Below are 21,441 nucleotides of genomic sequence, written 5' to 3'. Positions count from 1 at the left end.
ATTGTTTAATTAAACATGTTGAACACTAACTGCGCTGCATTTTGGTCCTCTCCTTCATCCCAGGAAGAAAGCCGTTACAGTAACTGGACAATGAAGTATATCGTATCATATACATTATACAGTAGGCTACAGTACATGGTATAATATACAGCAAGATCATCTCAGTATATGTACTACTTAAATAACTGAGGTATTATTCACTTTTACTCATAAGGTTGACCGACTACACCCTATTTCATAATCACACAACATTGACATCCGGGGCTTGACACACGCACTCACGCACGCACGCACGCACGCACGCACGCACACACGCACACACGCACACACACACACACACACACACACACACACACACACACACACACACACACACACACACACACACACACACACACACACACACACACACACACACACACACACACACACACACACACACACACAAAGTCTATAATCAAACATTCACCTGAGTACCATTTGAGGAAGGCCTGATAAGGTAGCAGAGGGAGTGGCAGGCAGTCTACACCCTTCTCTGCATTCCTACAGTACCGTTGCCCTGTCAGAGCAGTCCAGACTTTACAGGGGATCACATACAGGAGTATCAGATACAGGAGGATCACATACAGGAAGAGGAGAGGAAGAGAAGAAGACAGAAGCCTGAAGAGACTGACAGAGAGTGTCAGAGAGAGGTGTGACAAGTAGAGAAATAATCGTTTTTGAGGCAAGTCAGGGAGAGGAGGCAGGGAGAGCTCAGAGAGAGAGCTGTCCAAAGAAGTGGAAGAGAGATCAACAGGGAAAAAAAACTTGGTGAGAAAACAAAAAACAGCCATCTACAATCGGTTTGAGTAGGTTGAAAGGTACAACTGCCGTACAGTACTGTACTCGACAGCCGGATCTGACCAGAACTAGCATCGCCATGGTGACCCTGGACACGCGGACCCTGACGGTGCCCGTGGGCATCGTGAGAATGCTGGAGGTGGTCCTCACCTGTATCTCCTTCAGCCTGGTGGCCTCGGTGGGTCACATCGACTCATCCTACTGGGCCTGGTGCATGTTCACCTGGGTCTTCTGTTGCTTCGTCACCCTCCTCATCCTCATCATGGAGTTCACCACCCTCCATGCCCGGGTGCCCATCTCCTGGGACGACTTCACCACCGCCTTTGCCATGCTGTCCACGCTCATGGTGGGTAACGTCCACGGCGTCTTTTGTCTGTGGGTTAGACTATAAGGGGTAGAATCCAGATAACATACCTAAATATTAGTGTCAATGTGTGACAGTTACATTTGAGACAATATAAGCATTCAAAACTAGAGTAGAGATGGATGTGTGTAGTTTGCTTTTGTGTAATTGTAAATCAATCAAAAGGCGATTTTTGGGAAATTACACATCAATCTTCCCTGCCATAGACTAGACTTCTGTTCGAGGAGGTGTACTTGTACATCACACTGCTTCATGCTTCAGAAACAGGAGTTAGGTTCCAGCACCTATTGGCCGTTCTGGCTGAGATAAGGCTACTTACTTTTTTACATATATATTATGCGCTTATATAGAGTGAGGATCAGCACTGGACCTTGAACAGCCAGGTGTTGTTATCATACGGTACATGAACAAAGTGGTTAAATGAAACATGAAATATTTTAGTACCACTTAGAGTTGTTGGTCGATCCAATAATGGCAGCAATCGCTAGTCGTGTACGTACATTTACTCTCACACTAATTGTGAATGAACTTAAACTGAGACATAGACGCCAGCAGATACTGATGTAGTAATAGTCATTTCTAATTGCTAGTTCCACTGAACTAGAACGAGTTATTGATCAAAGTGATGATCTCATCTTCAGTATGTCACAACAGCAAGGCAGCTAATCTATCATTTTCTCTAGTGTAGTCCATATATCACCTCTCTAGTTAGATCAGTGAGGAAATTGGATACATGCAATAAAAGGAAAGGCTTTAACCATTAAGGAGTGCGTTGGAGTTCCTGTAGCTTTGCCAACATTTTGGAATGATTTATTGAGTGGGAGCTACATTGGTAGTAGATGAAGTGGAAGTATCAGGTGACACCCATAGCACTTTCACAACTTTAATGAGTCAATTAAGTCCACTGACATTCCATGTTATTGTCTTCAAACTCTGATGCTGTTTATCCTATTCCATTGCTGTTATTCATCCATCATCATCATCTATTGTCTTGGGCTTTAACAGGTGCTGGCTGCCTCCATCATCTACCCCACCTTCTTCACCTGTGCCTCATGCGGGAAGCAGATCGCCGCCACCGTCACTTCCTGTCTGGCCTTCATCTTGTACGCCACGGAGGTGGGCCTGACCCGGGCCAAACCCGGCGAGATCAGCGGGTTCCTCTCCACCGTCCCGGGCCTCCTCAAGGTCCTCGAGGCCTTCGTGGCCTGCATCATCTTCATCTCTCTGGACCATGGCCTCTACTCGCTGTTTCCAGGGCTCCAGTGGTGCGTGGCGGTCTATTCGCTATGTTTCATCTTCGCCCTCATCATCATCCTCTTTACTATCTGCCGCCTGCTGTCGCTCTTCCCGTTCTCGTTCGACAAGGTGCTGACGGGCTACAACGTGCTGGCCGTGCTGATGTACATGACGTGCGTGGTGATATGGCCTCTCTATAGCTTCCAGAACATCCACAGCAGACCAAGCTGGTGTGGCCGCACCTGCTACTGGGATAACCAGGTCGTAGTGGCGTTCATGACCTGTTTCAACCTTGTGGTTTACATTGTGGACACGGTCTACTCTTTCAGGCTGGTGTTCTTTGTCACCCCGGCTTAAGACAAAGGTCAAAGGTCACCCACCTTACCCAACCTGAGAACTGGCCCTGAAACACAGTGCCGGATCTTAAACAATAGACTGGTAGAATGTCTCTGTATGGTGGATAATAACCGTTTTACTTGGCAAGATTACATTTTTCATTATCATTCACATAATGCTTCTTCATGGATAAAATGGGGTTATAATACTGCTAGCAATTCACAAACCATGAGGCGGATAAGAATGTTCTGAATGCTTGGATCCGTACATAGATTCAATGTATATTTTGTCTTCCCGTCCTTAAAATACACAAGGAACTATGCAGTGCGCCCTATGCAGTCCACATGGGCTGTAATCAAAGTGAATAGAGAGATCAAAGAGCTGTTCTTGATATGTTCATTTTATTCTCTTATTCTGTTCTCCATTTCATCTCTGTCTCTCTGGCCTTGATTCAATCAGTTCCTCGTTAACCCGTGATAACCCACAACTGTATAGCAGATCATTGTTTTGACAGCTCCAACGATGTTACACCTTTGTCATGGCCCAAATAAAAACAGATCTGCTATGCAGTTGTCGGTTATCACGGGTTAACGCGGAACTGATTGAATCTAGGCCTCTCTCTCTCTCTATCTCTCTCTCTCTCTCTCTCTCTCTCTCTCTCTCTCTCTCTCTTTGTGCGTCTACTGTACCTACTCTAATCCTGACATACATGCAGTCCAGACAGATATGACAGAATTCAGCTCAAACATGAATCTGAATAAGTAAAACATAACTATTGACATTTAGCTGACGTGACTAAATTGTTTTAATAATGTTATTTAACAATAAAATAAAGAAAACATTTGCTTAAAAGTCCATAAGAATCATATTTTTTGGCCTCACTGCATTCATTAGTGTATGTATTTACTGTAACACCTATTCTGTTTCTACAACACTGGGAAAGGACATTCAGCAACGCTCCCTCCCTCTCCCTGTTTGCTAGGGTGTGTCTGCTATGAGAGACCCATTGGATGAAATGGCGTGGAATGTCGAGGTCCAGCTCTCGGCTTTGCTTTCATGTCTCTTTCTGTGTTTGCTGAGATGGGGAAGTGCGACGGGGAAGCCGACAGCGAGATAAGTCTCAACCACACTCCGCTCCGTCCCACCTGGATGACATCACTCTCTTACACAGGCAGCATTTGAATCCCTCACGGACCGTGGCTTACCACAGATTCGATTTGATAGGGAACATATTGGGCCATTCTGAGGCTGCTAAACTAATTATAATTTCTAAAAAGACAGCAGAATAATTGTGATTGGTGATCTGTTTATGGTAATGATGTCAAGGTCTCTCATGTCCACACTTTGTTTTGTGATACATATGGCAGGGGTTATTCCTTTCTTCATGAGAGAAATTAAGTTAAGTGACGAATGAAGAATCATTGTTCCAAAACAGAAGGCAGCAGAATGATGGAGGTTCCTGATCTGATTATGGTAATGAAGTCAAGGTCTTTTATGTCCACATCTTTTCTTCTGTCTCGCAACCTTTGACAGGGATTATTGATTTGTTCAAAAGAGAAATGAAGTTATGTTGCTGCTGTCTCCTTGGCACAGATCAAGAGGGAGGTAAACGTGAAAAATGGATGAGGCAGAGAGAGAGAGAGGGAGAAGTGAGAGTGGGAGAGAAAGAGGGAGAAATAGAGAGAGAGAAGAGGGAGAGTGAGAGTGAGATATAAAGAGAAGGAGAAGTATAGAGAGAGGAGAAGGAAGATGAATATGAGGGTATATAATAGTAGAGAGGGAGTTAGGCACTGACAATATTTAAAGGGATCATTGTCCTTCAGCTGAGACAGCTGCTACTGTTGACAAAACCATGCAATCTCCATAGACAAACATTGGCAGTAGAGTCAATCAATCAAAACAATTGTACACAATTGAACTCATTTCTCATTATTGTGTTAAACTGCCCTAGTGGCACCAGTGAATCCAAATGTAATACATTTTGTAAATGATTCCAAAAATCTAGAGGGTTACATTCAAAGTTGGTATGGGGCAGTAGTATGCATATAAATAAGTAAGCATTTCACGGTAAGGTACACTTGTTGTATTCTGAGCATTTGATTTGATTTGATTTGAAATCGTATTAGCTTTATCAACCAGAACACTATTCCATTTCCATTTTCAGCGGAAACAGAATAGTTCTTATACAAATCCTTTGCCTACCACTCCTCCCCCTTCCCTCCCTCTCTTTCTCTCCCTTTCTCAAGAACATGGATGAGAATATTAGTCAATAGCCATCAAGTGTCAAAAAAGAGCTTAAGTCAAGTTAGGAACATTGAACTGAACAAACGTGAGGTTACTTTACAAGCATGGGTTTCCCTGGTTGGGGTGCACTTGGACCAGAGCTGGGTTGAAATAGTATCTGAAATCTTTCAAATACTGTAGCTTTGCTTGATTGAGCTTACCTGCTTGATTGAGCTCACAATGGATCCAATAGAATAGTCCCAAAGGTGCAAACCCCGCCCATCTGGCTTTCCAAGCAGACTCAATCAAATGCTCTAAGTATTTTAAAGATTTCAAATCTTACTTGAACCCAGGTCTGATATGGTCCCACTCCCAGGGATTGGGTCAGTATTGAAGTTTACCTTTGACAGAGACCAGAGTCCATCATGTGTGGCGTGGGCGAGTCTGGGTCGTAAAACGTGCAAGAGAGGGCAGGATACACCATAGAAATAGAATGAACAGAACAGGCTTGGAACCTCTTGGAACCTTGTGATGCAATTATTTCCAAGGTAATTATTTCCAAGAATGTTCATTTATTTAAGTCAGTTAAGAACAAATTCTTATTTATAATGACAGCCTAGGAACAGTGGGCTAACTGCTTTGTTCAGGGGCAGAACGACAGATTGAAGACCTTGTCACATCGGGGATTTGATCTAGCAACCTTTTGGTTGCTGGCCCAACGCTCTAACCACTAGGCTACCTGCCGCCCCAAATGATGTGGCTCGTGCAATGGAATATTTTTTTTATGTCAGTTGATTTCACAAATCACAGCACAGATTGGTACACTTCCTGATTTTACTTCTTGCTTTGCTCCTATGGGCTAGTTTGAAAAAATACAGGTTAAGACAACATAACAATTCCATGCTGGGTGTTGGACTGATTCTATAGGATTAGCATTGAAAACATGACCAGCGGTCGGGAAATCATGTTATAAAGTGGCTGTAGATAACTTTAAAAACGTTTGAATGAATAAAATGACAGTAAAATAGTTAATCTATTTGTTTGCTGAGTAATAGTCTGAAATTCACCTCCGTTGTGTTTATTTTCCACTTTGATGGTGAACTTTCTGTACTGCTACTATTCTCTCCCAATCATTTTCATTCAGGTGCTGGTGGAATGATTTTGTTTATTTTAGAATGCTTTTGCATTTAATTATTAAGCTATCTTAACCTCTGTTATCTTCAACCTAGCCTATGGGTACACTCGCAATGGCCGCAATCATTGACATGAATGAGGAGGCCCGTTCTATTCACTCTATTTCTATGGGCTACACACCATCATAAACACAGGAGGAGTTTGGCTCGACACAGGCATGCTCTGGTCTCTACAGCATGGGGAAGGAGACTTGGATAAGGCAGGAACGAGAGAAGGTCTTAGCTCCCTTGGAATTGTAGTGCTTTACTGGAAGGTCCTTAGTGAAAAGAAAAAGTCGGCAGGGGAATGCACAGAGAGACAAAGATGGTAGGAGAGAGAGGAGGAGTGGAGATGTCAAGGTAACACAGTGGAGAAAAGAGAGTGACACAGCAGAAAATGACTGGGTGAACTTCCATGAAGAGGAGAATATAAGACTTTAAGAGGCAGCAGTAATTGAACACAATTAATTGAATCAGTGATTCTTTCAAATGTGAAATATGTGCATTTGGTAAAAGCGAGCAGAGAGAGACAGAAAGTAGAACATTAGCCAGAAGAAAAGAGAGGAAAAATAGAAACTTTAGCCAAACAAAAAGTCAAGGAACCCTTGGTGAGTGAACAGTCACTCAGAGTCCCTAGATAGATCCTTCAACAGTATCTCATCATGGTGAACCTGGACCTGAGGTCTCTCACCCTGCCGGTGGGCATCATCCGTATGTTGGAGGTGGTCCTCACCTGTATCTCCTTCAGTCTGGTGGCCTCTGCAGGCCATGTGCTCTCCACACACTGGGACTGGTGCATGTTCACCTGGTGCTTCTGCTGCTTCTTCTCGCTCTTCATCCTCATCATGGAGTTCACCCGCTTCAGCGCCAAGGTGGGGGATGTTTACTGTCTGGATTTGATGGAATAGATTGGTGGGAGGGGAATTTGTGGCTCACGTGTATCGTAGCTTATGTGTATCTGTCTTATATATTTCTAATGTCTATTTCTATTGTAAAGCAGTAGTAGATGTAGTTGCACGTTTTTCAGGAAAACACATTTTTCAGGAAAACTCTTGGCCCTAGACATAACCTTTCCTCACATCTCCCCTCCTCATCATCTCAAGGTGCCCATCTCCTGGGATGACTTCACCACAGCCTTCGCCATGCTGGCCGCACTAATGTGTTTCACCTCCTCCATCATCTACCCCACCTTCTTCACCTGCCCCACCTGCTACCGGCAGATTGCCGCCACCGTCATCTCCCTACTCTGTTTCGGAATGTACGTCGGCGAGGTGGTGTTGGCCCGTCTCCGGCCCGGTGGTGAGATCAGTGGCTTCCTGTCCACTGTCCCGGGCCTCCTCAAGATCCTCGAGACTCTGGTGGCCTGTATTATCTTCACGTCGCTGGATCCAGCAAGGTTTTCATTTAATCCGGGACTGCAGTGGTGTGTGGCGGTTTATTCCCTCTGCTTCATCTTCGCACTTGTCATCATCTTCCTCACCGTTGGTCAGCTGCTGTCACTCTTCCCCTTCTCGTTTGACAAACTGCTCACGGTCTATAATGTTCTGGCCACCATGATGTACATGACTGCCATGGTCATCTGGCCGCTGTATGGTTTCGAGAACAACCCCCGGCCCGTTCCGTGTTCCCACTGTCCCTGGGACGATCTGGTTGTGGTGACGTTCATGACCGTGATCAACCTGGTGATCTACATTTTGGATACGATCTACTCGATAAAGGTGGTCTTCTTCACGTGGGATGAGGAATAGGCCAGATTCTCAGGAACCTTCACTCCAACTTTTCCAGAACCGGTCAATGGCTGGTCAAACTCCAGCACGTTGGTAATCTTGATTCTCCACATATGGTTGAAAAGATTCATTACTTTCTAGAGAATGAAGAGTTTATTTTCAAATCAATGACTGAGAGGAAGAAGAACATTTGCAGAACATTGGCAGAACATTTGCAGATGTCTTTTGCCTCAGACATGTGGAAGATATTTAGTTATTCCTATGACACTGTAAATGAACTCTTATTGCAGATGAGGATTCTACAGGCAAGGACACACTGTTTATCACTTGCAGCTATTAAAGTGTACAGTAGGAAGCTGAGTTAATGATTGATCGTATCGATTTCATAGAAATTAAAATGACGGAACTTTGGATCCTGATGCAAATACAATATGAATGTCTAATCTGGCATCATGGTATGTGTAACCTTTCCGTTGGGCCAAAGGCACTAGCAGCAATATAGATTCTGCCAATTGTAATATTAATGTTGATCACTTCTTTCTCAGTTGTTAGACATGTTCTCTTGTTGTACTGTTAGTTGGCTCACTAACTGCCAGATAGTTGATTAGCTGCTGAAGTGCTATGTGGACTGCACACTAAAAACAAATGGTTCTACAGTATATAGTGCCAAATAAGAGTTATTTGGCTCATAACGATAGTGTATCCTATTTTGGTACTATATAGAACTCTTTTTTGAAGGTGCTATAAAGAACCATGCTCATAAGGTTATAAATGGAACTATTATGGTGCAATAAAGAAACCTTTCCTAAGGTTCTAAAAATAACTTTAAAAAAAGTTCTACATAGCACCAAAAAGGATTACGCTATCATTACAACCCTTTTTGGTGCTATAAAGAGCCCTTTTTAATGGTTATTTATAGAACCTTTATGGTGAATGGTTATATTAAATTAAGAACCTTTCTCAATCTCAAAGGTTCTACCTAGAACCCTTTGAAAAACCAGAGAGAGATATTTATTCTTGTTAGCCATATACTGTTAAAATTCCATAGGTGTTGTTGAATCAGGTGTGGCAGCTCTGGAACAGCTGGGGGTCCCTGAGGAGAGAATTGAGAACCGCTGGTTTAGTTATTTTTAAAAGACTGGAGTTGGAAGGGGACTCAACTCAGGAACTGATCTTTCGTTATGATGTTGACCTTTTCTTAGAAGCCCATAGAATAGGGAGAGGTAATCAGAGAAAGTTTGTGCCAGGACAGGAGACCTTCTCCATTGAAGTGTACCATCTTTCAGATGCAGACATAGGGTGCATTCAAAATGTCCAGTAGTGCACTATATAGGGAGTAGGGTGCCATTTCGGAGGCATCCATAGACACTTCATTCTGTCAGCTTTTGAATGGGCTTGACGATTATATCCTCAAATTCATGAAAACACAGTCATGTAAGACATATAAAAACTGATATTCGTGTTTGTGGATTAATTTACTTCTGTCAGATGCCTTTCACTCTACGGGATCGGTGTCCCACCCTCGGGACGGTTGAGCTAACGTGCGCTAATGTGATTGGCATGACGTTGTAAGTAACAAGAACATTTCCCAGGACATAGACGTATCAAATATGGTCTGAAAGCTTAAAATATTGTTAATCTAGCTGCACTGTCCAATTTACAGTAGCTATTACAGTGAAATAAAACCATGCTATTGTTTGAGGAGAGTGCACAGTTATGTACTTGAAAATGTATCAATAAACCAGTTAGGCACATTTGGGCAGACTTGATACAACATATTGAACAGTAATGCAATGGTTCATTGGATCAGTCTAAAACTTTGCAGATACACTGCTGCCGTCTAGTGCGCCTGGACTCCTCAGTGATATGATGGCCTTTCTATTGCATTTCAAAGTTGATGGGACAAAAACAAATAGAAAACGCATGTTTTTCTTTGCATGATCTTTTACCAGATCTACTGTGTTATATCCTCATAAATTAAATTCACATTTCCACAAACTTCAAAGTTTTGTTTTTCCAATATGCATGACCTTGCTTCGGGTCCTGAGCTACAGGCAGTTATATTTGGGCAAAAAGTGAAAACAATTTGCCTGTTGAAGACCATTCAAAAAGCCTACAAAATACTTGCATAGCGTATAGCAGTGATTGACAACCAAAATCTACGGCAACATGCTAAGAATAGAGATGTGTGAATGATTAATGACACACATTAAACTTTGTTTCCTCTCAGCTCACTGTGTGATTGAACCAGAGAGAGCTGGACAAGGGCTGTGCAACTGAAACAAATGTTCAGATAAATATACAGTTGAAGTAGGAAGTTTACATACACTTAGGGTTGGAGTCATTAAAATTTGTTTTTCAACCACTCCACAAATTTCTTGTTAACAAACTATAGTTATGGCAAGTCGGTTAGGACATCTACTTTGTGCATGACACAAGTAATTATTCCAACAATTGTTAACATAGATTACTGCATCACTGTATTATAATTCCAGTGCGTCAGAAGTTTACATACACTAAGTTGACTGTGCCTTTAAACAACTTGAAAAATTCCAGAAAATTATGTCATGGCTTTAGAAGATTCTGATAGGCTAATTGACATCATTTGAGTCAATTGGAGGTGTACCTGTGGATGTATTTCAAGGCCTACCTTTAAACTCAGTGCCTCTTTGCTTGACATCATGGGAAAATCAAATGAAATCAGCCAAGACCTCAGAATTTTTTTTTGTAGACCTCCACAAGTCTGGTTCATCCTTGGGAGCAATTTCCAAACGCCTGAAGGAACCACGTTCATCTGTACAAATAATAGTACGCAAGAATAAACACTATGGGACCACGCAGCCATCATACCGCTCAGGAAGGAGATGCATTCTGTCTCCTAGAGATGAACGTATTTTGGTGCGAAAAGTGCAAATCAATTCCAGAACAACAGCAAAGGACCTTGTGATGATGCTGGAGGAAACAGGTACAAAAGTATCTATATCAACAGTAAAACGAGTCCTATATCGACATAACCTGAAAGGCCGCTCAGCAAGGAAGAAGTCACTGCTCCAAAACCGCCAAAGAAAAGCCAGACTACGGTTTCCAGCTGCACATTGGGAAAAAGATTGTACTTTTTGGAGAAATGTCCTGTGGTCTGATGAAACAAAAATAGAACTGTTTAGCAATAATGTCCATCGTTATGTTTGGAGGAAAAAAGGGGAGGCTTGCAAGCCGAAGAACACCATCCCAACCGTGAAGCACATGGGTGTTAGCATCATTTTGTGGGGCTGCAGGAGGGACTGGTGTACTTCACACAATAGATAGCTTCATGAGGAAGGAAAATGATGTGGATATATTGAAGCAACATCTCAAGACATCAGTCAGGAAGTTAAAGCTTGGTCGCAAATGGGTCTTTTAAATGGACAATGACCCCAAGCATACTTCCAAAGTTGTGGCAAAATGGCTTAAGGACAACAATATCAAGGTATTGGAGTGGCCATCACAAAGCCCTGACCTCAATCCCATAGAACATTTGTGGGCAGAACTGAAAAAGCGTGTGCGAGCAAGGAGGCCTACAAGCCTGACTCAGTTACACCAGCTCTGTCAGGAGGAATGGGCCAAAATTCACCCAACTTATTGTGGGAAGCTTGTGGAAGGCTACCTAAAATGACTGACCCAAGTTAAACAATTTAAAGGCAATGCTACTAAATACTAATTGAGTGTATGTAAACTTCTGACCCACTTGGAATGTGATGAAAGAAATAAAAGCTTAAATAGATGGTTCTCTCTACTATTATTCTGACATTTCACATTCCTTAAAATAAAGTGGTGATCCTAACTAACCTAAGACTGTAATTTTTACTACAATTAAATGTCAGGAATTGTGAAAAACTGAGTTTAAATGTATTTGGCTAAGGTGTATGTAAACTTCCGACTTCAACTGTAGATTGTGTAAAACGTATCATTAAGAAAAGGGAATCGTGTCAGTTCTTGTCATTGTCTATCTGCAACAGTCCTACTGGTTCACGTCATTCGTTACACCCCCTGGTGTGATCATGTTAATCATTAATGTTAATCAACCCAAAGGTTGTGTTGATGTGGGTTGCTAGGCTGTGTTGCCATTTGTAGTTTATGACTCAATAACAATAGACCTACTGATCAACGTAACCAACATGAAAATAGCAGAAGTGATACTGTATTTTGTTCAATAAACAGAAGTGACAGATTTCACAGTTGTAACTTCTGTTTGCTGAAGCGTGAGCTAAATAGTGGCTCAATCACATGACTGAGAATAAAAAAATCCTCTCATCAGATTCTCATTGTACTTCTGAAAAGTTTCATTAAGTTAACAAATTTGGTGTATAAACCAGTCTGGAGCGAAGATAGATTTTGAATATATGAATACTTAGCTGCCATTAGAGAGAAAGGGGCTTGCAGCATTGTCTATTGTCAAATAAAAAACTATTTGGATTTCACAGGATTCAGTGAAATGTACACAGTACAATGAAGTGCTTGCAAGCGCTCCTGTCAACTATTGTTGTTCTTCTGAATCGACAGACTGAGTTTTTTTCTGTTGTTGCTGTGTTTGAGCCGCTACAGTTAGTTTACATGCAACATTTTGGGGAAGTGAGGTTTTGTGGTTTGTGCATAATGTGACTGATCGGACTTTGAATTTTCTACCTTGGATAATTTCTATAGAAGGCTACTCCGAATGAGAAAGTGCAGGTAATAGTCCTAGGAAGTAAAAAGTTAGCAAAACTATGAGGTACTTAAGTTGGGACTGAAGACTTACGATTTATCGATGCACTTAATTTCTCATAACTATGGACACACTTTCAAGGTGCATACTTGGACTTCAGATGTGCAAAAAAAATTGAAAGTATTTCAAAGAAAATGTTGACAGAATCCTTCTATCTTGCTGGAAAAAGTAATTTTTTACAAATCAATTTCTTTAGAAATACCTGGCAGTCAAACAACTGGGCCTGCAGCCAAGGACCATATCATATATAATTAGACCTGCCTGCAGACTATTTCAAGAGAGAAATTGAAACTAAATGTGGTGCCATATTTCCTCTGGCCTCTCTTTCACTCCTCTTTGGTCCGTCCTTTCTCTCCTCTTTAGTCCGTCCTTTCTCTCCACTTTGGTCCGTCCTTTCTCTCCTCTTTGGTCCGTCCTGTCTCTCCTCTTTGGTCCGTCCTTTCTCTCCTCTTTGGTCCGTCCTTTCTCTCCTCTTTGGTCCGTCCTTTCTCTCCTCTTTGGTCCGTCCTTTCTCTCCTCTTTGGTCTGTCCTTTCTCTCCTCTTTGGTCCGTCCTTTCTCTCCTCTTTGGTCCGTCCTTTCTCTCCTCTTTGGTCCGTCCTTTCTCTCCTCTTTGGTCCGTCCTTTCTCTCCTCTTTGGTCTGTCCTTTCTCTCCTCTTTGGTCTGTCCTTTCTCTCCTCTTTGGTCCGTCCTTTCTCTCCTCTTTGGTCCGTCCTTTCTCTCCTCTTTGGTCCGTCCTTTCTCTCCACTTTGGTCCGTCCTTTCTCTCCTCTTTGGTCCGTCCTTTCTCTCCTCTTTGGTCTGTCCTTTCTCTCCTCTTTGGTCCGTCCTGTCTCTCCTCTTTGGTCCGTCCTTTCTCTCCTCTTTGGTCCGTCCTTTCTCTCCTCTTTGGTCTGTCCTTTCTCTCCTCTTTGGTCCGTCCTTTCTCTCCTCTTTGGTCCGTCCTTTCTCTCCTCTTTGGTCCGTCCTTTCTCTCCTCTTTGGTCCGTCCTTTCTCTCCTCTTTGGTCTGTCCTTTCTCTCCTCTTTGGTCCGTCCTTTCTCTCCTCTTTGGTCCGTCCTTTCTCTCCTCTTTGGTCTGTCCTTTCTCTCCTCTTTGGTCTGTCCTTTCTCTCCTCTTTGGTCCGTCCTTTCTCTCCTCTTTGGTCCGTCCTTTCTCTCCTCTTTGGTCCGTCCTTTCTCTCCTCTTTGGTCTGTCCTTTCTCTCCTCTTTGGTCCGTCCTTTCGCTCCTCTTTGGTCCGGAAGTTTGAGCACACTTGTCAATGGAAACTTTGATTCATGTATACATTACACTGTGGAGAGCAGCTTGAATCTGATACCTCCATGGGACCAGGTTGATGCGAATAAATCAGCTTTGTGTCTGGAATTCTCTTTGTCTGTCTGGGACGTTGGGTGTGGGGGAGGCAGGTGTGCAAAGAAAAAAAAAACTAGTATCTCCAAGAAGTATTTTTTTTTGCAGTTGTTTTCAGACCTAATATCATTGAATCTTGGAAGTTGACACAAGGTTTCGTATGTTTTTAACTGATCCTTGATCCATAAAATGTTTACAACATATGCAGGGCAATGACTACTTTCAATTTATGTAGAATAATAAAAATTTACAAAAATCTAGATACACGGGTTTTCAGGACAGCCCTTGGTGTGTAGGGATAGACTTATGTTGAGGCATTTTACATGGGTAAGGGAGTTGCCTGAACCTTTGGACACAAAGGAGGTCATAGATTGAGAGTAAACTGACTGTCCCTTGCTGCCTGTGTGTTCTGAGTGAACATGTCCAGCATAATTGGGTTGGGGAGTAATGGATTACATGTAATCTGTTACATATCAAATCAAGTTTATTTTATATAGCCCTTCGTACATCAGCTAATATCTCGAAGTTCTGTACAGAAACCCAGCCTAAAACCCCAAATAGCAAGCAATGCAGGTGTAGAAGCACGGCGGCTAGGAAAAACTCTCTAGAAAGGCCGAAACCTAGGAAGAAACCTAGAGAGGAACCAGGCTATGAGGGGTGGCCAGTCCTCTTCTGGCTGTGCCGGGTGGAGATTATAACAGAACATGGCCAAGATGTTCAAATGTTCATAAATGACCAGCATGGTCAAATAATAATCAGGAGTAAATGTCAGTTGGCTTTTCATAGCCGATCATTAAGAGTATCTCTACCGCTCCTGCGGTCTCTAGAGAGTTGAAAACAGCAGGTCTGGGACAGGTAGCACGTCCGGTGGACAGGTCAGGGTTCCATAGCCGCAGGCAGAACAGTTGAAACTGGAACAGCAGCAAGGCCAGGTGGACTGGGGACAGCAAGGAGTCATCATGCCCGGTAGTCCTGACGCATGGTCCTAGGGCTCAGGTCCTCAGAGAGAGAGAAAGAAAGAGAGAAGGAGAGAATTAGAGAGAGCATACTTAAATTCACACAGGACACCGGATAAGACAGGAGAAGTACTCCAGATATAACCAACTGACCCTAGCCCCCCGACACACAAACTACTGCAGCATAAATACTGGAGGCTGAGACAGGAGGGGTCAGGAGACACTGTGGCCCCATCCGATGATACCCCCGGACAGGGCCAAACAGGAAGGATATAACCCCACCCACTTTGCCAAAGCACAGCCCCCACACCACTAGAGGGATATCTTCAACCACCAACTTACCATCTTGAGACAAGGCCGAGTATAGCCCACAAAGATCTCCACCACAGCACAAACCAAGGGGGGGCGCCAACCCAGACAGGAAGATCACGTCAGTAACTCAACCCACTCAAGTGACGCACCCCTCCTAGGGACGGCATGAAAGAGCACCAGTAAGCCAGTGACTCAGCCCCTGTAATAGGGTTAGAGGCAGAGAATCCCAGTGGAGAGAGGGGAACCGGCCAGGCAGAGACAGCAAGGGCGGTTCGTTGCTCCAGAGCCTTTCCGTTCACCTTCACACTCCTGGGCCAGACTACACTCAATCATATGACCTACTGAAGAGATAAGTCTTCAGTAAAGACTTAAAGGTTGAGACCGAGTCTGCGTCTCTCACATGGGTAGGCAGACTATTCCATAAAAATGGAGATCTATAGGAGAAAGCCCTGCCTACAGCTGTTTGCTTAGAAATTCTAGGGACAATTAGGAGGCCTGCGTCTTGTGACCGTAGCGTACGTGTAGGTATGTACGTATGATCCATATGCACGTACAGTGCCGGAATGTATTCAGACCCCTTCACCTTTTCCACATTTTGTTACGTTACAGCCTTATTGTAAAATGGATTAAATAGTTTCCCCCTCATCAATCTACACACAATACCCCATAATGACAAAGCAAAAACAGGTCAAATATTTTTTTTGCAACCTTATATATGTATTAAAAAAAACGTAAATATCACTGTTAACATAAGTATTCAGACCTTTTACTCAGTTCTTTGTTGAAGCACCTTTGGCAGCAATTACAGTCTCGTCTTTTTGGGTATGATGTTACAAGCTTGGCACATCTGTATTTGGGGAGATTCTCCCATTCTTCTCTGCAGGTCCTCTCAAGCTGAACAGCTATTATCAGGTCTCTCCAGAGATGTTCAATCGGTTTCAAGTCCGGGCTCTGGCTGGGCCACTCAAGGACATTCAGAGATTGTCCCGAAGCCACTCCTGCATTGTCTTGGCTGTGTGCTTAGGGTCGTTGTCCTGTTGGAAGGTGAACCTTTCGTCCCAGTCTGAGGTCCTGAGCGCTCTGGAGCAGGTTTTCATCAAGGAGTTCTCTGTACTTTGCTCCGTTCATCTTTCCCTCGATCCTGACTATTTTTCCAGTCCCTGTCGCTGAAAAACATCCCCACACCATGATGCTGCCACCACCATGCTTCACCTTAGGGATGGTGCCAGGTTTTCTCCAGACGTGACGCTTGGCATTCAGGCCAAAGAGTTCAATCTTGGTTTGATCAGACCAGAGAATCTTGTTTCTCATGGTTTTAAAGTCCTTTAGGTGCCGTTTGGTAAACTTCAAGCGGGCTGTCATGTGCCAATTACTGAGGAGTGGCTTCCGTCTGGCCACTCTACCATTAAGGCCTGATTGGTGGAATGCGGCAGAGATGGTTGTCCTTCTGGAAGGTTCTCCCATCGCCACAGAGGAACTCTGGAGCACTGTCAGAGTGACCATCAGGTTCTTGGTCACCTCCCTGACCAAGGCCCTTCTCCCCCAATTGCTCAGTTTGGCCGGGCGGCCAGCTCTAGGAAGAGTCTTGGTGGTTCCAAACTTCTTCCATTTAAGAATGATGGAGACCACTGTGTTCTTGTGGTCCTTCAATGCTGCATACATTTTTTCATACCCTTCCCCAGATCTGTGCCTCGACACAATCCTGTCTCGGAGCTCTACGGACTATTCCTTTGGCCTCGCGGCTTGTGTTTTACTCTGATATACACTGTGGGACCTTATATAGACAGGTGTGTGCCTTTCCAAATCATGTCCAATCAATTGAATTTACCGTAGGAGGACTACAATCAAGTTGTAGAAACATCTGAAGGATGATCAATAGAAACAGGATGCACCTGAGCTCAATTTCGCGTCTCATGGCAAAGGGTCTGAATACTTATGTAAATAAGGTATTTCTAAAAACCTGTTTTCGTTTGTCATTATGGGGTATTGTGTGTAGATTGATGAGGAAATGTTTTTATTTAATCTATTTTAGAAAAAGGCTGTAACATAACAAATGTGGAAAAAGTCAAGGGGTCTGAATACTTTCTGAATACACTGTATGCACATATTACATGTAACGGATTACAAAAAAACTGTAACTGTAAAACTGTAATCCGTCACGTTATCAGCAAAATTATTGTAATCAGATTACAGATACTTTTGAAATACTACATGATTTCTTCTAGGATTACTTTTAAATTCAGAAAGGATGTTTCTGAATACATATGACACATTATGACACCTTTCTGTTTTCTCGATGATACTCAAATCTCAAATCAGCATTGAAAAAAGGTGCAAAATGAAGTTTGGTTCCGCCTGAGCGAGTCTGACCACAAGTCAGAGACCACTATGATGACACACCAAATGCATTTTATTGATTGTGGGAAAAGAGCAGGAATAGGCTTTTGTAGGCTACAGTCCAAGCTATGTCTTCCAATGCTGCGACTGTTGTCGTCATGCAAAGATTATACATCCAATTTGACTACAGCTCAGCTTTGAACACCATTGTGCCCACCATCACTACGCTAAGGACCCTGGGATTAAAAACCTCCCTCTGCAACTGGATCCTGGACTTCCTGATGAGCTTCAAGTTCCTCGGTGTCCAGATCACTAAGGAACTATCATGGTCCACACACATCAACACAGTCGTGAAGAGGGCACAACCACGCCTCTTCCCCCTCATTAGGCTGAAAAGATTTGGCATGGGCCCTCAGATCCTCAAAAAGTTATATAGCTGCACCATTGACAGCTTCTTGATTGGCTGCGTCACCGCCTGGTATGGCAACTGCTTGGCCTCCGACCGCAAGACGCTACAGAGGGTAGTGCGTACTGTCCAGTTCATCACTGGGGCCGATATCCCTGCCATCCAGGACCGCTATACCAAGCGGTGTCAGAGGAAGGCCCTAAAATTGTCAAAAACTCCTGCCACCGAAGTTATAGACTTTTCTCTCTGCTACTGCACGGCAAGCGGTACAATGCACCAAGTCTGGAACCAACAGGACCCTGAACAGCTTCTACCCCCATGCCTCAAGACTGCTAAATAGTTAGTTAAATAGTTAACCAATAGCTGCATTGACCCTTTCTGCACTAACTCTTTTGACTCATCACATAGGCTGCTATTATTGTTTATTATCTATCCCGTTGCCTAGTCACTTTATCCCTATTTATATATACATATCTACCTCAATTACCTCATACCCCTGCACATTGACTCAGTACTGGTACCCTCTGTATATAGCCTGTATATATCTGTATATATCGTTACTCATTGTGTATTCATTCCTTGTGTTATTATTTTTAAATTTTTCTACTATTTATTTTTTCTTTCTCTCTGCATTGTTGGGAAGGGCCCGTAAGTCAGCATTTCACTGTTAGTCTATACCTGTTGTTTACAAAGCATGTGACAAATAACATGTTATTTTATTTTATTCATTTAGCTATATGCACCTTAAAGATTTTGGTTGTTTTGTATGGCTGTTCACAAATGTACAGTATTTGTGTATTTTCACCTAATAATGGTTGAACTGAAGAACATTAAACTGCCTATCAATCATTGTTTTTGGCCAGCCAGTAAAAACAGTGCCACAACTTCATAGTGCGGATCCCAGCCTATGGAATACAAGTTTGAGTGAATTCCTCCCTTCTAAACTCCTCCATGGTATTGTGCTCCACATACTGTCAGAAACAAGTTTCATTTACAAAGACAACGAGGGTGGCTTTTATTGCTCAATCTAATTCATGCTGATTCAAAAATAATGTCCCTTGGCCTAATGGACACATGCTCGAACTCACACATGCACTTTGATAGATTTAAAGTGTCACCAACACAAATGTAAACAATAGGTCGATAACAAATGCAGCATATGGCATTCATTTTTCACATGCAAAAAGCACTTTTTGGTAGTGCTCAAAGCATGCCATTCCATGAGAGTAGAATTTATTTTTCAATTCAAAGCAATTAGCCCAATCAGTCAATCAAGGGGTATTAAATAATTGTAATGACTGTAAATCTGACAGGCTTTATTTTATATTGTAAAGATATACCCTAATTGTATTAATATTTGTATTGAAGTAGAAAGCAATGGGTTAGAAGAAGCCTACAAAATGCAACATCAATTTAAGGTCAGCTATGTAAACTCTAACATTGATTTATCCTGCAAAATATGTTGTTCAATTGATAATATTCATTTTTCTCTTCTTCGAATGTCTCTTAAGGGGAAGTAATCTAAAAGTAACTGAAAGTAAACAGATTACGTTACTGAGTTTGGGTAATCCAACATTTACGTTACTGATTACAATTTTGGACAGGTAACTAATAATTGTAACGGATAACATTTAGAAAGTAACCTACCCAACCCTGAGCATAATCAAATAGGTGTTGACTTCACCTCCCTGGAATTATAGTGGAAGAGGCTGTGTTGGTGTCCTCCAATGACTTAAGAGTTTGAGATCCAGCTATGCAGCAGAGAGGTGGTCTTGCTTTGCAAGAATAATTATTTTAATCCTGTTTACATGGACACATCTGAAATCAGGCTACCTGATGGGACTTAAATAAATGCACAAAATGATTTCCAAGATGCATATTTTCAGTTTTTCTGAACTCAATTCACTCACCCATAAGAGTGAGGCTTGTTCTGCTGGAACACCGCTTACGCTGTTTACATGTCCTAATAAATGGAAAGACTGCTTAGAAAACTAGAATATTTTCATCGGTGTATGCTTACTATTGCCATACGCTTCCTACTGCCGTAATCAGTTTAAAATCAAATTATTATTGTTTATTATTCCACCGAAGGTGGCTCCTCTCCCTGTTCGGGCGGCGCTCGGTCTACTAGCTGCCACCGATCCTTTTTCCTTTTCATTTGGTTATGTCTGTCTTGTGTGTTCTATTTGGGTAATTAGGGGGGGGGGTATTTAAATCTCGACATTTCCTCTGGGTTTTGTGAGGGATTGTTTCATGTGCTGTCATTTAGTTTTGGGTTGCGTTTTCTTGGGTTCTGTTTAACAGGTGTTTTTCCCCGGGCGGTGTCTGGGTGGTTTGAGGCTACTGTTGTAGTCCTGTTTTTCCTGTTCTTTGGACTTGTTAATTAAACGCCCTTTTCGAAACTTGCTTTCTCCTACGCCTGACTCTACACCCACATCTCCTTTGGGAGATACTGACAATTGTGCCTGTAAACATGCTCATTGCTACATTATTAATGTCTCAGAGCACCTTAGAATTATAATTAGTCATTACATGTTTTTAAACAATTGGCACATCAAATCACTTGCCCTCTGGTGGATGAATGACCACTTCTGCTCTGTACTTGTAACTACCTAGGACAAACGTCCAATAATGCAGTCAGCAGCTTGCTACAAGACTGGTTGTGAGTGTTCACTCAGCCTTACCCATTCTGTGGTGATTCACCCACCAAGCCAAGGACAGTGTTTTATTCCAGCCCTGCCTGCAGGGACAGGAGGAGGATCTATCATGGCTCCTGAGATCCTAAATTCACCACTAATGAGAGAAAGTACTTTTATAGAACTAATGACCAACAGTGGAACGAGGAGTGACTCACACCGTGCTGTATTGAGACAGACTTGTTACTGAGTTATTATTTGGTTGTGCTTTCATGATTGCATGGTTGGGTTTTGGTCAGGACTTAATAACCGTCCTTGGATTGGTTTTGATGTGATAAGTGATGGCTGGTCATGTTGTCCTTTGTGATTTGCGAGTGAGGCAATTATTTTCTCCATCCCACCTCCATCTGTCTGGTAGTTATAAGAGGTGATGACAGTGCGGCCTCTCACACTGTGTGTGTTCACCCATGTTTATCTGTGACTGTGTTTTTCCTGCGCACGCGCGTGCATGTGTGTGTGTGAGTGTGTGCACAGCAGTGTGTGTGTGTGTGTGTGTGCTTTTATTTGATAGAGGTCATTTATTATTGTTTTTATATATATATATATTGTATAAATATATATTAAAATGTTACCCATTCCATGAATTGTATTACAATTTCAGATGACTTCACACAGTTATGATAGAGGTCAGTTATACACAGAGGTTTGCTGTACAGACGTGCTTTGTTCTAGAGGTCTGAGTGGGACTGATTTCTTCAGCCAGCAGGTCCTGCGGTCTTCCCTTAACTCTGTGCTTCTGCAGGT

General features: G+C 42.7%; 2 protein-coding genes across 2 annotated transcripts; both read left to right on the top strand.

Annotated features, from left to right (window-relative positions):
• The first annotated feature begins 554 nt into the window (after nt 1–554).
• Nucleotides 555–3,625, top strand: LOC120034183 (myeloid-associated differentiation marker-like). Its single transcript, XM_038980650.1, has 2 exons — nt 555–1,186; nt 2,210–3,625. Exons 1-2 carry the CDS (start codon nt 920–922, stop codon nt 2,795–2,797), a joined length of 855 nt encoding a protein of 284 aa, XP_038836578.1. The 5' UTR covers nt 555–919; the 3' UTR covers nt 2,798–3,625.
• Nucleotides 3,626–6,248: 2,623 nt separating this feature from the next.
• LOC120034597 (myeloid-associated differentiation marker homolog) lies at nt 6,249–10,454 on the top strand. Its single transcript, XM_038981202.1, has 2 exons — nt 6,249–7,043; nt 7,275–10,454. The coding sequence occupies exons 1-2, from the start codon at nt 6,834–6,836 to the stop codon at nt 7,917–7,919; spliced, it is 855 nt and encodes a 284-aa protein (XP_038837130.1). The 5' UTR covers nt 6,249–6,833; the 3' UTR covers nt 7,920–10,454.
• The last annotated feature ends 10,987 nt before the right edge of the window (nt 10,455–21,441 follow it).

Source organism: Salvelinus namaycush, chromosome 41 (genome assembly GCF_016432855.1).
Source record: "Salvelinus namaycush isolate Seneca chromosome 41, SaNama_1.0, whole genome shotgun sequence".
NCBI lineage: Eukaryota > Metazoa > Chordata > Actinopteri > Salmoniformes > Salmonidae > Salvelinus > Salvelinus namaycush.
This window is presented reverse-complemented; position numbering and strand designations above follow the sequence as displayed.

What these genes read in the sequence shown, in the direction of transcription:
- LOC120034597 (XM_038981202.1), top strand. Translation starts at nt 6,834, where the DNA reads ATGGTGAACCTGGACCTGAGGTCTCTCACCCTGCCGGTGGGCATCATC. An exon ending in TCACCCGCTTCAGCGCCAAG is followed by an intron (nt 7,044 to 7,274) that starts GTGGGGGATGTT and finishes CATCATCTCAAG; the next exon opens with GTGCCCATCTCCTGGGATGA.
- LOC120034183 (XM_038980650.1), top strand. Translation starts at nt 920, where the DNA reads ATGGTGACCCTGGACACGCGGACCCTGACGGTGCCCGTGGGCATCGTG. An exon ending in CCATGCTGTCCACGCTCATG is followed by an intron (nt 1,187 to 2,209) that starts GTGGGTAACGTC and finishes GGGCTTTAACAG; the next exon opens with GTGCTGGCTGCCTCCATCAT.